Source organism: Manduca sexta, chromosome 9, assembly GCF_014839805.1.
Source record: "Manduca sexta isolate Smith_Timp_Sample1 chromosome 9, JHU_Msex_v1.0, whole genome shotgun sequence".
Taxonomy (NCBI): Eukaryota; Metazoa; Arthropoda; class Insecta; order Lepidoptera; family Sphingidae; genus Manduca; species Manduca sexta.
Genome location: NC_051123.1, coordinates 27,816 through 43,618, shown reverse-complemented (window position 1 = coordinate 43,618; position 15,803 = coordinate 27,816). Strand labels below are relative to the sequence as shown.

The 15,803-nt window shown below is 34.6% G+C and overlaps 2 protein-coding genes across 6 annotated transcripts; both read left to right on the top strand.

Moving 5' to 3' along the window:
- Nucleotides 1–280: 280 nt before the first annotated feature.
- Nucleotides 281–3,379, top strand: LOC119188800 (alpha-tocopherol transfer protein-like; the record flags this gene model as incomplete). The annotated part of the gene is made up of 4 exons (XM_037436712.1): nucleotides 281–466; nucleotides 1,147–1,281; nucleotides 2,550–2,763; nucleotides 3,213–3,379. Coding segments are annotated over 4 exons (681 nt in total), but the record flags the coding sequence as incomplete, so codon positions are not given.
- A 527-nt stretch (nucleotides 3,380–3,906) lies between these two features.
- Nucleotides 3,907–15,299, top strand: LOC115448103 (retinaldehyde-binding protein 1). Of its 5 annotated transcripts, none has more exons than XM_030175411.2 (7): nucleotides 3,907–4,010; nucleotides 11,223–11,443; nucleotides 12,335–12,491; nucleotides 12,802–12,919; nucleotides 13,542–13,676; nucleotides 14,066–14,279; nucleotides 14,940–15,299. In XM_030175411.2, exons 2-7 carry the CDS (start codon nucleotides 11,284–11,286, stop codon nucleotides 15,083–15,085), a joined length of 930 nt encoding a protein of 309 aa, XP_030031271.1. In that variant the 5' UTR covers nucleotides 3,907–4,010; nucleotides 11,223–11,283; the 3' UTR covers nucleotides 15,086–15,299. The 5 variants fall into 5 exon arrangements, with proteins under 5 accessions (XP_030031271.1, XP_030031274.1, XP_030031273.1 ...); XM_030175414.2 differs by lacking the exon at nucleotides 3,907–4,010 and adding an exon at nucleotides 5,623–5,812; XM_030175413.2 differs by lacking the exon at nucleotides 3,907–4,010 and adding an exon at nucleotides 6,152–6,344.
- The last annotated feature ends 504 nt before the right edge of the window (nucleotides 15,300–15,803 follow it).

Below are 15,803 nucleotides of genomic sequence, written 5' to 3'. Positions count from 1 at the left end.
GCGTTTCACTGTGGGCTGAAATACGGAAAATTTGCTATTTTTTGTATTTTTACGTGCACGGCAAAGTGACCCTACTGCACCTGATGGTGAGTGGAGTGGAGTACAATAGAATGTCGACTGACGAGAGATGATTACCCCTCTACAGTCGACACAATTATGATGGCCTGTTGGACCCAGATAAACACAGGCTGATCTTGGAACGCGACACACTTACGTGGGCTACTATGGCGGGTTTTGACACCTTCTATGCAGGCGGATATAAAATATATCCTACCACCAACTAGTTGCGCTCCTGCCAACCCTTTCGACGATAAAGGCGTTCGTTTCTAAATTTCAATTTGGTTTCAGACTTTGTGCCTTTTTACCGAAACTCACCGATGACCACTACAGAGTCTATGTGGCACATTGCTACAATGAAGATATCACACCTGACATTTTCTTGGAGAGCTTCAGATTTGGTATTTTGGTTAGTAGATATTTATGTTGTAGATCCATGAATTTATTTCCCAATTCATATTTTTATGTTTATATGGACATTAAATATGTTTTTGTGGTAAAATTAAGCATTGACACCAAAAAATATTTAATGTTTATAAAATAAACAAACGGAAACGAATTGGTTGGAAGTTCACATTGATTTATTTCAAAATAATTTATTATTCAACCGTAGTTATGTAAAATGCAATTAATTTGTTTATTTTATTGGTTTTGAAGTCGCGTTATTTGTTTTCAATTTTCGCTTTTTTGTTACTATAATGGTGGGTACCACCGCCATGTCTATTTCTGTCACCAAGCAGCAGTGTGTAGTCACTGTTATGTTCCGGTTTGAAGGACATTGTAGCCAGTGTAACTACTGGACATCATAAGACATAACATCTTTTGTCTCAGGATGGCGAGCGCAGTGGAATACCTTGTACTTTAAGGTGTTGGATGTTATTTCTACTGTTTATGGGCGATTGTATCGTTTACCATCAGACGAGCTGCAAGCTCGTCTCGTCATTCGAAGCAATAAAAAATCGCATACATGGCGAAGAACTTTGTTGTAATTGGCCCATTTTGCATTCAATCCATAGATATCAATTGGGATTTATTGATTTGGACCGCTAGATTTCTAGACTAATTTAAGTAATGTTAATTTTATTACAGAAATTTGAATACATCAAAGCGCATGATTACTGTAATGGGATAATAGGCATTTTGGATTACAGAAAAATGAATATCATGAAACTAATAGCAGCTCTAGAACTAGTAACATTGCAGCAGTTCCTTTGCATTTTAATGGTATGTTATCTATATATATAAAAGAAAGTGGTGTTAGTTACACTATTTATAACTCAAGAACGGATGAACCGATTTGGCTGAAAATTGGTGGAGAGGTAGCTTAGAACCAGGAGACGGATATAGGATACTTTTAATCCCGTTCCCATGGGAACGGGACGTGACATAAGACGTGGTATAAGAAAGCAAAATTTGGTATTGAGATAGTATAAGACTTCTTGGAAGGTTATAGGCTACTATCCGGGAAAATATATAGTGGAACTTTTTATCCCGGACAAACTCCTTTACGCGGGAGAAGCCGCGAGCAAAAGCTAGTTTTAATATAAAATAAGAATATTTATTAATTAGTAGGCATATAGAAAGTGTTTATCACAAGTCAATTATTACAATTTAATATTAAAAAAGTTATGGAATATGAAGTAATAATTCTAGCCCTGTATTCTGTTCCACTGTTGGGCACGGGTCCCCTCTAATACTTAGAGGGATTAAGCCTTACTCCACCATGCTGGCTTAGTGCGGATTGGTAGACTTCATACACCTCAAAATTCCTGTTGACAACTTCTCAGATTTTTCGCGATGTTTTGCTTCACCGTTAAAGTAAGCGATAATTCACAAAGAATACACACATAATTTTAGAAAAGTCAGAGGTGTGTGCCATTCGGATTTGAACCTGCGGAAATTTGTCAAAGTAGTCCGTTTCACACCCAACTAGGCTATCGCCGCTTATATTATAGGGAATCTCCTTATGCTGTAAAGAATATAGTACAATAAATAAAGTCGAAAAGCCTCGGCCAATGCCAGCGGGAATAAAAACGTCCTAGCCTAGCTAACGTTCTTTAAACTTTGGTTAGAAGATGCCGCTTCTTTAGACGCAATTCTAGGCGTTATGCTCAATTAGCTAGAAACCAATATACTCTGGTGGGTAACGTAGCCTGCCATAGAGGAATCCTATATCTAAATTTGTTGGAGGCTCTTCAGGGCAGTGAGAACTTTTGGGTGCCTGCTTAGTTTAATATAGGTATAGGCCAAAAGAGGTCTCAAAGCTCGGGGGCCCTGTATCACTGATACGGTTGATACAGCGGTAGCTACGCCCTTGACTCTGGTCATTCTTTGTTTATAAATTTGTATTACGTCATTCATACCCTCTCACCGATTCTCATCTTACCGTATCGTCCATGGACGGTAAGCGGAGCATCGCCTTGAAACCTGGACGTCCTTGGAGGCGTGAGCCTGTCATCATGATAGTCATAAAAATTATATATATATTTCAGGAAGGCTATGGCATAAGGATAGCAGGAGTACATATAGTGTCACCCTCGAAAGCAGTCGAAGCACTCGTTAAAATAATAAAGCCTTTATTCGGACCAAAAGTGTCACAACGAATCCACGTCCACGCAACAATAGAGGCTCTATATGATTATGCACCTAAAAAATACATTACCTCTGAACTTGGAGGGAACGAGGAATCTATAGCTGTGTTAAAAGGTATGTTTTTATATTAGCATAAAAGTAAGCCTAGTAAGGAAATAGAACGGACTGTCAATACGAAGTTCGTTGGAACCCGTGGGGGTCCTTATTGCTCCGAAATGGTCACCGTGGAGTCTTGGTATGTATCCGGCTTAGGATGTATTTAGTAAGGACTCGTAGTTGCCCGTCGTTATCCAGTTATTTGGGGCGGCCAGGGTAATAAGGCTGATAATCCTACTATAACCGTCAGGCCGAGCCCTGAGACTGATCGGTAGATACTAGGTTTTAACAACACAAAACAAAAATATGTCCCAAAACCCGGATGGAGGGACGAAGATATTTCCTCCTCTTTTTCTGTTGGGTTTCATCATCATCATCAGCCGTAGGAAGCCCACTGCTGAACATGGGCCTTAATTACCTGTTGTGGTTTAAAACAGATATTTACTTCTGATTTTTTTCGATTTCAGAACAATGGAAGGATCTTCTTGGCACTAAAGAAAACGTCAATTACATGCAAGAGATGAGCAATGCTGTGTCCAACGAAGCGTACAAAATAAAAGATAAATACAACTTGGATGGTGCTGGAACCTTTAGGTCTTTAAGTGTTGATTGATTATATTATTTTTGTATTGATTCAAATGTGTTTCATTCGAAATAAACTCTGAATATATTATTAACATTTCCAATCGCTTGACAGAAAAATATACTATTTTGTTTTTTATAAATAAATAAATGGTGACTTAATTGTTGACGTGACATAGTCACGGGGGGACAGGCCATGAAGGCTGCAAAGTCTTCGAAACGTCGGTAGAAAACTAAAATATAAAAAACCGCGATAGAATCCGAAAAGTAGTTTAATTTTAATGTCTAACATTCGCGTAAACATAAGAAATTATTAAGTTAAATTCTAAAAGGATATTGATGTTCGTAGAATTCCATAAATCTTTTTTCATGTTCCATCCATGAACATGAAAAAAAAAGATTTAGAAAAATAAAATAAACTCTATAATGATTTCTGATGTTTACGCGAATGTTAGACATTGAAGTATATATATGCGGACTTCGTATATATATGTACTATGTACTAGATTTGGTGTTCCGAACATTCGATGTGTTCAACTGATTTCCAACTGCAATCCATTCAAACTGAATTTAGTATGGCGTCATTATTGACAGCTTGTGGTTGTGTATGGAGGACCATTTATAATATAATAATTACGCTAGTCTAAGTGTAAACCTGGATGTGAATAAAAATTATTAGTCAAGTAAGTAAAATTATTTGTTGTTTAAGTGAATATATAGATAATAATACTAGAAAATAGCAATAGCAAAATATGTTTATATTTGAATGCAACGCCGTTTACAATTATAGACCAAACACGCAAATGTTACATTATGAAACTGGTTGTAGGTAAAATATGCGACTGGACGCAGATTTACACGTGATGTTTTAGATGGGTATTAATTTGTTTAATAAAAAATAAAAAATGCGGCGATTGCCTAGTTGGTGTGGAACGGACTGCCGAGACGAATGTCCGCAGGTTCAAATGCGCCAAGGGCACACACCTCTGACTTTTCCAAAATCATGTGTGTATTCTTTGTGAATTTATCGTTCGCTTTAACGGTGAAGGAAAACATCGGTGAGGAAACCTACACATCTGTGAAGTTGTGTGAATTCTACCAATCCGCACTAGGCTAGCGTGGTGGACTAAGGCCTAATCCCTCAGTAGAGTAGAGGAGGCCCGTGCTCAGCAGTGGGCAAGTACTTATATAATACAGGGCTGATATTATTATTATTATCCAGTTCCATATGTTTAACCGACTTAAAAAGTAAGTTATTAATTCGATTCGTAATGTCGTCGTACGCGTGTAATATTATCGAAACAGCAAAATACTTACATATAAAATCTAGCAGAGCTTCCAAACAAATATACAAAATTTCATAGGTATGTATGATGTAAATGTTTGTGCACACGTATCTCCGATAATCTGATTGTGGTCCAATGAGACCTAATATATTAATAAAGAGCGGCAGCGAAGTGTGACATTTTACAAAAGGTAACCAGGTGTAAAAAAAACGGCTTCAGTTTAGTAACATATCTCGGGCAATTGATCGGAAAACGAAAATTAAGATAGCGGATTAGTCTCAATACTAAATCAACAATCGTTAACATACTTACTAAAGTACCTACCTATTATGCGAAAATAATTGAAACATTCATAGAATCGAACAATGAACGTAAATAAAACTCCTTCCATTGACCTTAACTATAAGTATTCATTTGTTATAAAAGCAATAAAAGTATTTAAAATATAACCACAATACCTACCTTATAATTAGTATCTGTTTATTCTCAAAATAAAACTGTGATTTCCCCAAAGAAAAAGGTATCACGTTCGCCAAACAGACCAACAGCTTAAGTGTACCTATACTCCATCGGTTTAGGTATTTAACTAAATGTAAACAAAGTATGAAATATGATAAGAATCATATGTCATACTTTGTTTCCATTTACGGTAAAAAAGGTTGACTATCCAGGAGGATAGTCAACCTTTTTAACGACAGTGTTTACGAAGGCTGTTATATCAACGAAACTACTGCGTAAAACTAACACTTAAAATGATTAAATTCAGTTTAGAAACAAAACAAATAACTAACAATAAATAATAGTCTAAAACAAAACTAAAAAATATTATAAATAAATAAATTTCTACTCTGCAGAATTTATCGATAAATCGGTGTCCGGTTAGTCGAATAAATTAAATGTCGATCAGTTTTAATGGCGTGGTACGTGAGAGTCGTACTCTTGAATTTAGCAGGGTTATCTGTCACAATCCATTGTAAAAATATTTTGAGTGCCTGTCGTTTGTTTTTTTCAGTTGATAGATCGCGATGGTTTATAACATCATTGTAAATTAGAATAAATAATTGTGTTAACGCTTTTCAATTAATAATTAAGACGATTTATTGACCAAATTACTTAAATATATGAGAATAACAGTCTGAAGTGACGTGTAGGTTATGAAAACATTAATTGTGTTACACCATATTTCGTAAAGAGAAATGGTAAAGTAAAATACTTTTTTTTACGATTTGTTTACATTTAGTTAATTACCTAAACCGATGGAGTATACATAATATACTTATACAACTATCAATTTATTAATCAAGAAGGGTTATTCGTTAAGCATTGCCTCTACCCTCGTACCTACTATTTTAAGTTTGGTAAAATATAATATTTATATCCTTCTAACAAACACTTTGTATCTGAAATCAAAAACTAATCAGATCTACTTCAAATATTTAACCTTCTAAAATGTGAAATCACAAATTAATAATATATTTACGTAAAGATAGACTTTACGCATTAATTTATAGTTTCTAATTAAGAAAAGTGCTGTTAACTAAATATCACAGAAGTATAAAATAAATAATTAATATGACACTTTACAAACACCGCAACTTGGTGGCATAATAAATGATGACGTTTGATTGACGTAAAAAGTGACAACAATCCATAGTCGGTTAACGTGAAGCCGAACTAGCTCGGGTTCCCTTTGCCTATATCTTCCGCAAGATTCCGACGAACATTGGCATAGTAAGTCTTAGAAAATATTATTTATAGTAAAAGATATACTACGACATTAAGCCGCTTGACAGCAGATTACCTAGCGCCTGTGGCGTCACAATTTCATTTTGGTAACAGAATTTCTGGGGAACTAAATACAAGCGCCATCTAACGTTATTTAAAATTTCTTGAGATAACTAATCGATATCAATTTTGTTAACAATCAAGAGGCTAATGGCCGATAGATGTCATTATTAAGTTATCATTAATGCTATTATAATTATTGCCCATAGTCTAATTATGTTGACTTATTAAATATATTGTTTAGTATCACCGAAAACCTAAAAGGGACGCCGGTGGGAATCAAGCTGTATGTACGCGTGGTCACTGCAGAGTGGACATGAGACCATTTTCATACAAAAATTTTGCGCACATGCGATAGTTACTCAATTTAATGTGGAATAGTAAAACGGTTATGTAAAATCAATTCGAAAATGCTTTATCTATTGCACGCTAGATAGCATCAGTTTGTATTGGGGATTTACCATAGACATTTCTAAAAGTATCAAAAATTTGCCTTCAATGATATTTAACAATGACCCGTACATATATGTATTAAGTATTTATGTGAGTAGATATTACTAAGATTTTAGTAAGTAAACTTAGTAATATAATTAACATGGGTGTTTCAATAAAAAAAAACAAAATTGAAACTAATTTACGACAGTCATAAGCTAGAAATAAATTTAACAAAGTTTATGTCGAGTTTATCATTCAATAGCTATTAAAACGAATAAGTAATTTTTCGGAAGTTCCTTACAAAAATGTAACTGCAATTGTCTGAGCAATAGCGTCAAAATTGCTCAGACAATTGCAAAGTAAACGTTAGGCATTTTAAATGTTGTAGATGTTATTTTTTTATAAACGTCATAACCTCACTTGCTCCGTAGCACTCTCAGCGCTCACGTTGAATTGTTAAAATTAAAAGGGATTATTGTAAATGTTTTAGAAATATTTTTAATATATATACCAGTTGTCGAAACACGTCATTTTATTGCACGGACTACAGTGTCCCCTACGAGACACACATGTTTCATGTCTATTCAATGCTTGTTGAAAGTATTTTTTAATTAAATATATAATCATTTTTACTTTTTATGTTATAGACAAACCTCCTCATTCATAGACTTTTTTTATCTAAGGATGGAGTAATGCTGTGATAACAAGTCTGTTTCTCGGTGCTCAACGGCACTGAGAAACTGACATGGGGCCGTTGTGATTGACTATTATTGAGATACAACAATATTAGCCAATCACAACGACCCTATGTCTACGCACTGCGAAGGCTGCCATGCCGTCAACACTGAAAAATAGATTTGTTATCACAGCTTTGCTCCGTCCATAGATAAAAAACGTCTATGAATACGGGGAAAAGTCTACGTCAAAGAGAATTATAATACATATGAAAATAGAGAACCTACACGTTAGGTTTTGCCAATAGACATATGTCAAAATTACGGCTGTTTCATTATTGCGAGGTAGAGGGCGTTCACGAGCTTTGTTGCGTTTCACGATTCAGGTTTATTGTGTTTATTATTTTGAAAACGTTTAAACGATTTTAAAAGTGTAGAAGACGGCAATTCAAGAAAAATATAGTTACTATCAAATCTGTATTCACCGTGCCGTCGTAATACAATATTTCTGATATCTTATTTACAGTGCACATCTATCATTAACAATACATATAATTGTGATAGTAATAATATCGTTAATCAGACAAACAAAACATTGAAAATATTGGTTTTATTTACAAAATTTAACTCAAATGACTATTGTGTTAATTTACGATACTAACACATAAAATTACATATGAACTGGAAAGATTTGTTTATTATAAATCAATGGAGAAACTCCGAAATTGCGAAATTATTAATGTGACAAAAGTGAACTTTTTTTTTATGTCTAAAAATACCTACTGAGAAGAATATTAACATTGATATTTATAATATGCTAAAACATTCTCAAATGTCAAACTATATTATTAATAACTAAGATGTTTTTATTACATAGATAAGTTGTCCGAGCTCAATATTGGCAAGACGAAAGCTAGGTAATTGCCCGACATTCACTTAGTCAACCTCAAACCACTGTCGCGGCAAGTCGGCTTTCTAACTTTTTGTATTTTTATAAATAAAATGCCTTCCTGTATTTTTAGACACATCTAATTAAAATTTCAAAATTTTTTCATTTCATTCGTTACTAATAACAAGCATAGAAGGAGTTTCAGTTATCCGCACATACTTATCCTATTTTTTCAAATAGGCCAAAACCGTTGAAAAGAACGAGATAAATATTATGTTGCTAAGGTCGGCTTGTCGTACACCGCGGTCACCTTTATGATGCCGAATTAAAAAGCAAATTAATGTCAAATGTTACAACTTGTTAACGCGCAAACACAATTTAGTTACGTTATAATTGTGTCAGAAGGAATCGCTACATAATTAAACCTCTTGCTGTCAAAGACCGTTTACACTCGCATATAATAGCATTGCTTCTATGCTTGTTATTGTTCTGAGGGGCATAAGTAACAAGTTACTTTATCCGCGAACCAAAAAAAAAAAGACTAGATGTTGTAACTTTGACTTTCGGATGGTCAACACTTCAGTCCGCCCCATGACCATGAAGGCTGTAAAGTCTTCGAAACGTTGAGAGAAAATTATAATACAAAAAATCGCGATAGACTGTATAACACTAAAAATATAAAGAGAGATATACATATAAATAAAAATATATTTATAAAGCTAGTGCTTTTGTTGCATGTGTCCAGATTGGCGAATTATTTCTAAATACACTCAGTGCGCGATTGGGACGCGCTCCAGACACTTTCGCCATTTGTACACATAGATCTAACCTTAAATTGTTTTTTGTAGCTTCGTATTATACAGGCCCGCAAAAACTTATAATACATCTTAATAAATAATATTTTATGGGTGTGTATTGATAATTTTTGAAGACATTACGATTTGCATTAAGAGATTTTGAAAGAATATCAGCAAGAAAACGGGCTACTCATACAAAATCTTCTTTGATGACAATCGATCCTGTTGCTTATAGGAATGAAAAAACCACGGGTTCATTGGAGATTTGAGTAACGTGGTCAGATTTACAAAGATCATTCACCACACATTTTGTAAGATTTCAACTCCAATTCGCTTTTAACATAACAAAACTTAGTATGTAATTGATGAAGAATTAGAAACTTCTAGTGTTTTAAAAAGAATAACAAACCTCACTCTCACTCCTGGTTTTTTCACAAAGATGTCCGTATAATCTACGGTTGATGAAGTTTAAAATGTTATCTCTCACTAATCGTCGTAAACTCCAGTACAAGTGTCAACTCCATAAGATTTTAAACGGGATATTAATTGTAACTATATACTCGAACGTTTTAGCCTTTCTGTTCCTCGAAATCACCCACGAAATCACGCAACAGTCTGCATACTCCATTTTCTAAAACTAACTTGGGTCTTCAATCAACCTGTACTAGAATTTGCAAACATTACATTCAGTATATTCTTACATCTGTTTTAAAAGTTTGTAAAGAATTAGACGTGATCCATGACACTTACCCATCTTTAATTACAAGATTTACGAATTATTTTCAAAACCCTCACAATTATATGGTTCATGTCATCTTATTTATTTTTTAGTTGTCGTAGAAGTTATGTTTGTGTTTCTTAATATTTTATTTGTAGTTAAAAATATGTTTATTATTATTAAATTTATGTGTAGCATTACCACCTTGTGTGCATTCTTTGTGAATTATCGCTCGCTTTAACGGTGAAAGAAAACATCGTGTCTACCAATCCGCACTAGGCCAGCGTGGTGGACTAAGGCCTAATCCCTCTCAGTAGTAGAGGTGGCCCGTGCCCAACAGTGGGTCGGTATATAATACAGGGCTGATATTACTATTATTATTACCACCTTGAGGCTTCATAAAAATATGCTATTCGCTGTGTGCTGTGGCGAATGTTATGTAGTAGTAGTTGTTGTACAATGTGGCAGTGCTAATAAATAAATTAATTAATTAAGCCAGTCTTTATACCAAACTAATGATATTATATAATTATAAGATGGCATGGATGATTATAACTCTTAATTATTATAAATTCGAGTGTTGTTACATTTGCCTCTAGTGACTTCACAAGCAAAAAACAGGCCAAGTGCGAGTCGGACTCGCGCACCGAGGGTTCCCTACAAACCTGTAGGTATATAAGTGAAAGTTCACCCATCTCGACAATCCAGTCATCGTTATGGTATTTTTATTGCGAAATGAAATTCATAATATGGCAAGCTGGAGGAGCATACATTTACTTAAAATTTAAGGTTTTCTTAATTTTTCCTTTATATGTGCTATAAAACATTGCATTACGCCAAATTTCGAGATTCTGAGTCGACTTCAAGTACCCTTTAGGTTTTGATTCCCTTGCGAGATTCGAAATTTTGCGGAAATTTGCGGCATAGTCTGTATGTTTTGATTGCGTTGGCTTAGAAGTTTGATTGTTTCACAGCTCCAAGAGACGTTAGACCTGAGTATTTGGTATAAATTTCCAGCTTAATACCCCCTCCACGCGTTCCTTAGAAAAAGGTTCTTGATAGACGGACGGACGGACAACAAAGTGATCCTATAAGGGTTCGTTTTTTCCTTTCGAGGTACGGAACCCCAAAAACGTGAGATAAGTATCAGAATTATAAAACGAGACGCTCAGTGAAGGATTATATATCCGTAGGACTACAAATCATTTCGTTATTCAGTTACGGTGTCTGAAAAGCAAAACAACGTAATCACGTAGTAAATATACTAAATATTAATATCTCTCAATATATGTGATCGTTATACTCAAACAGGTTGTTTAATAACTGAGCTGCAAGCGTCCCTCGTCAGCACATTTTTCATGGTCGTTCAGAAATGGATTCCATCAACGATATCCTTTTAAAACTACATCCAGACACCGTGACGACTGTAAGGAAACTGTACAACCTGGAAAAGAGAGAGGACTTAGACAGAGCTATCGATGCGCTCGAGGACTGGCTGAAGATGCAACATCACTTCACCAAGAGGGATTTCCGTGAGTACTGCATGAGAATACAATAGATTTTATGAAAAGATTGTTTTATTTACCGTGCGAATATTATCTGTTCTTGAAATTAACCTTTACGGATTGGAAGGTCAGAAGCTGGTTTTATATAATGTATTTATTTTTAACTAAGTGCTACTCACGCAAAAACTATTTTTGCTACAAAACCTTCAATCTTTGTAGCGATCTATAACGCCACTATTTTAAAATAGGATTGATCGTGCAAATATTTCTCACGGTAACAACTTACTGGAATAAAAAGTATATGTCAATCTAGAACATGGTTTTTGCCTGTGCCAAATTTAATCCAAAACGATTCAGCTGTTTCTGCGTTTAATTCTAACAAACATCGAACATTTGCCAGCTTAAGTGTTACCTTCTTCTTATAACTTGGAGTCCTCCAAACGGAGCGTGAAGAAGCAAGTATGCAGGCCGGCATGACTCTGCCTGCCGAGATGCTTGTATCTTCTGCCGGTCGGCACTTTCAATAAGCTTTTCACTTCGCTTAGCATCAGGTGCAGTGAAACCACTTTGCCGAGCCACTCTAAAAAAAATCTTTGACAATCTTTTTGCAATAACTAGTAACATCCAGCTGGTTTGGTGTTATTAAATCCAAAATTATATGGGATAAAGATCATAAAACCAATTTAAGCATGGTCAAAGTTATCAGCTGTTTGTAAATTTATAAGTTGTTTTAGAATTCCCGCGAAACGGGAATTTGTTTTAATTAGTTATTCGTTTATATGGTGGAAACGTTCTATGTGGACGCTTAGGAAAACAATTTATGCGTGCAAAATGAGCAAAATGCTACTACTTTATTAATATCTTAGACAGTGTAACTTGAATCTATACACTATAATAATATATTTCATGTTTATTTAGCTCGAGATTTCTTGGAGAGATCAATAATAATGATGAAGGGATCGGTGGAGCGAGCGAAATATCAAATATCCAATTTATGTTCAATGCGGGCGATGTATCCTAAGTTTTTTGACAAATATGACGCAAAAAATGATTTCAATAAATTGGATTACTTTGCGTAAGTAATATATAAGTCTCATTTCCCCAGTGAGATTAACGCCCGTATTCACAAATGTTACTTACTTAAGGACAGGGGAATGCTATGGCAATATGATGGTTATGATGGTTGGTAATGATGGTTGTTAGAATACAAATAAAATTCCATTGATTTTTTACAGTATCAATCCGAAATTTGGTCTTAATTTTAATAAACTCGCCTGCTACACTGGCTGAAATACATACGTTAATTTTGCGTGCACTAGTGGCGCTTCTGCCTACCCTTTTGAGTATAAAAGACTTAAGAGTATAATACCTATATTTGGTTTCAGATTTAGTGCCTATTTACCGAAACTTACCCAAGACCACTACAGAGTTTATGTGCTGCATGTTACCAATGACGGCATTACACCAGATATTTTGTTGGAGTGTTTCAGATTTTGCATTCTGGTTGGTAAATATTTCTGGAATTTAGAATTTTAATGATTCGGAATGATAGCTTTTGAGATAAATCAGCGAATTATTTCGCAATCCGACGTCGGTTTGCTCTTCAAACCATATGGGTGAAGGGACCACTGTTTCAATACTATATCTTCCAAAATAATTTGCTTAATACTTAACTATGTATTAACAAATGTTATACGTAATAAAATTTTTGGTTTTCATTGAAATTGTCGCTACTATCCCCTACTTAATTCGAACCAAAGAATTGGGAAGACCTTACCTCATAAACTGTGGATTAGTAAAGATAGACGCAAACTTGTTAATTCTCACCTTTAGAAGCAAAGAGACCGGTAAAACTAAGGTGAATTTTTTCACAAAAATTATTTCAGATTCGTTAGTTTGGTATCGGGGTATTCCTAAAATTATCTTCTACTAAGACAAATTTAGCACTAATTCCATACTCAAATATGTTGACTGTTTTCTTACTAAAAGTAAATCTTAAATAGGTAAATCATGTTAAAGAATTTTACTCTGGTAAACATTTTTGTGCTGAATGCAGTCAACGACTTCGATCATTAGTTGATTTCTTTAAGAGACTAACAGAGGCTTAATGTAAGTATTGTTACAGAAATGTGAATACATCAAGGCGCATGATTATTGCACCGGTACTGTAACCATCTTGGATTACAGGAAAATTAATGTGCCGAAATTTATAGCAGCTATAGACATAGCAACATTCCATCAATTCCTTTGTATTTTAATGGTATGTTATTTTAATCGCATTATTTTAAATATGTAGACGTTGGAGATGAATTATTGTCTATGCTTGATTTCATGTACACATTTAATTCAATATTTTAAATTACCTGCCATGGTGGCGTAATTATACTGTATGTGCGGTACGGCAGCGCTTTAAAGTCCTGGGTTCGAACCGCAGGTAAAGTGATATTTGGATTTTCCCTTTAGTATCAGCCCAGAGTTTGGAATTTGTGTCCGATATGGTAATAGTTTAGCCCCCTATCATATGGGGCGGAAAACACTTGGAAAGTATGTGCCCTGGTTGCGCCTCTGCATATCTCTTCTAATTACCTACGTAATAAGATTTTTTTTCATTTAAAAAATATGATAGTAATTGAAAAAATAAATTTTCAGGAAGGTTATGTCCTAAGGCTACAAGGCATCCACATAGTGACATCATCGAAAGCAATTGAAGCATTCGTTAAAATAGTAAAGCCTATATTTGGACCAAAAGTATCTAAAAGAATTCATATCCACGCAAAAATAGAGACTGTGTATGATTATGTACCTCAAAATATATTGCCTTCTGATCTTGGAGGGAGCGAGGAATCTATGGCTGTGTTACAAGGTATGGTATGTATAAATATGTAAAAAATTGTCTATTAAGCAGTAAAAGCCGTCGCCAGTGATATTTCTATCCGCGCGGGTGGCGACCAATGTACACCAAATGTAAAACCAGCCATTGCGGTCTCATTGTTCCCAGGGTCAATCTATGTTTTGTTTCAAACAAACCGGCATAATTATGTAACATCATATTTATACCATTTATTCATCTTAATTAAGACGGATTAAATTAATTATTATATTATGGTTATTGTTTCACAATTCAATTTCACAGTAATAATGCCACTAAAATTGTTAATTCCATGCGTCTCCTAAAGTACACACCAATTGAATTTGAAACCAACACTATTAAATAGACAGTTTAGTAAAAAAATATTGGGCTAGCTTAACGTGATAATCTCTGAAACTATAGGTACGATTTGTACATTCCTTCATAAATAGAAAACCACAAATGATCCCCGAACACTTACCACGAAAAGAAAAAAAGCTTACCACGTGTCAAACAATTTCTTGGGTGAAAATATCTCGTCAACAAACTGAACCGACCATAGTGGTTAGAGTGAAGGGATTACCAATGAACTAAAAGAATGAACAGCTATGTCCAAAGATAGCAAATTCGACCAAAAAGAAAATCTGATTTTACCTTCTATATTTTTAATTTCAGAACAATGGAAAGATGTTCTTGGTACGAAAGAAAACGTTAATTACATGCAAGAGATGAGCAAAGCTGTGTCCAACAAACCGTACAAATTAAAAGATAAATACGATTTGGATGGTGCTGGAACCTTCAGGTCTTTGTGTGTTGATTGATTATATTATGTTTCCAATAGTTAAAGTAGTGTTTGCAAATTCGACTTTACATTTAAATTTCCAATCGCTTTCAAAAAAATATCGTGATGTTGACCTTCTTTTAAATATATGATAACTTACCGCCATTTTCAATCAACCATGCTTCTATGTGCCCTAAACATTACAAACTTGCAAAAACACAGTATTTCTAAATAAATAATGTTATAAAAGTGAAGTTGTTTTATTTATTCATTATAATGATATCATCGCCAGAAAACTTATAGCACGTGTCCATAAAAATAAAATTTACATTTTTACTATACTTAAAAATGTTACACCAAAAATCCTCTTCCATCATCATCATCAGCCACAGGATGTCCGCTGCTGAACATGCCCCCCCCCCCAAAGATTTTCAAATCGACCTATTGGAAGAGGCCCGTTTTTAGTGACCTCCTGCGAGTTTTATTAGGTCATCTGTCAAACTCGTGGGTGGATGTCCGACGCTGTACTTGACAGTTCGTGATCTCCACTCCAGAACCTTCGCGCTCTATCGGCCATCAGTTCTGCGAGCTATGTGTCCTGCTCACACAAAAAATAATATATGATCGGTCTAGCAACAGGGTATTTGACTATGTTTGATTTTATGCATTTTTATATATAACAGCAATAAGTAAAATAAAATATCCTTCTGTGAAAACAGTTCGTTTAGAAATGAGGAAATAACTAAAAATTTCAAATA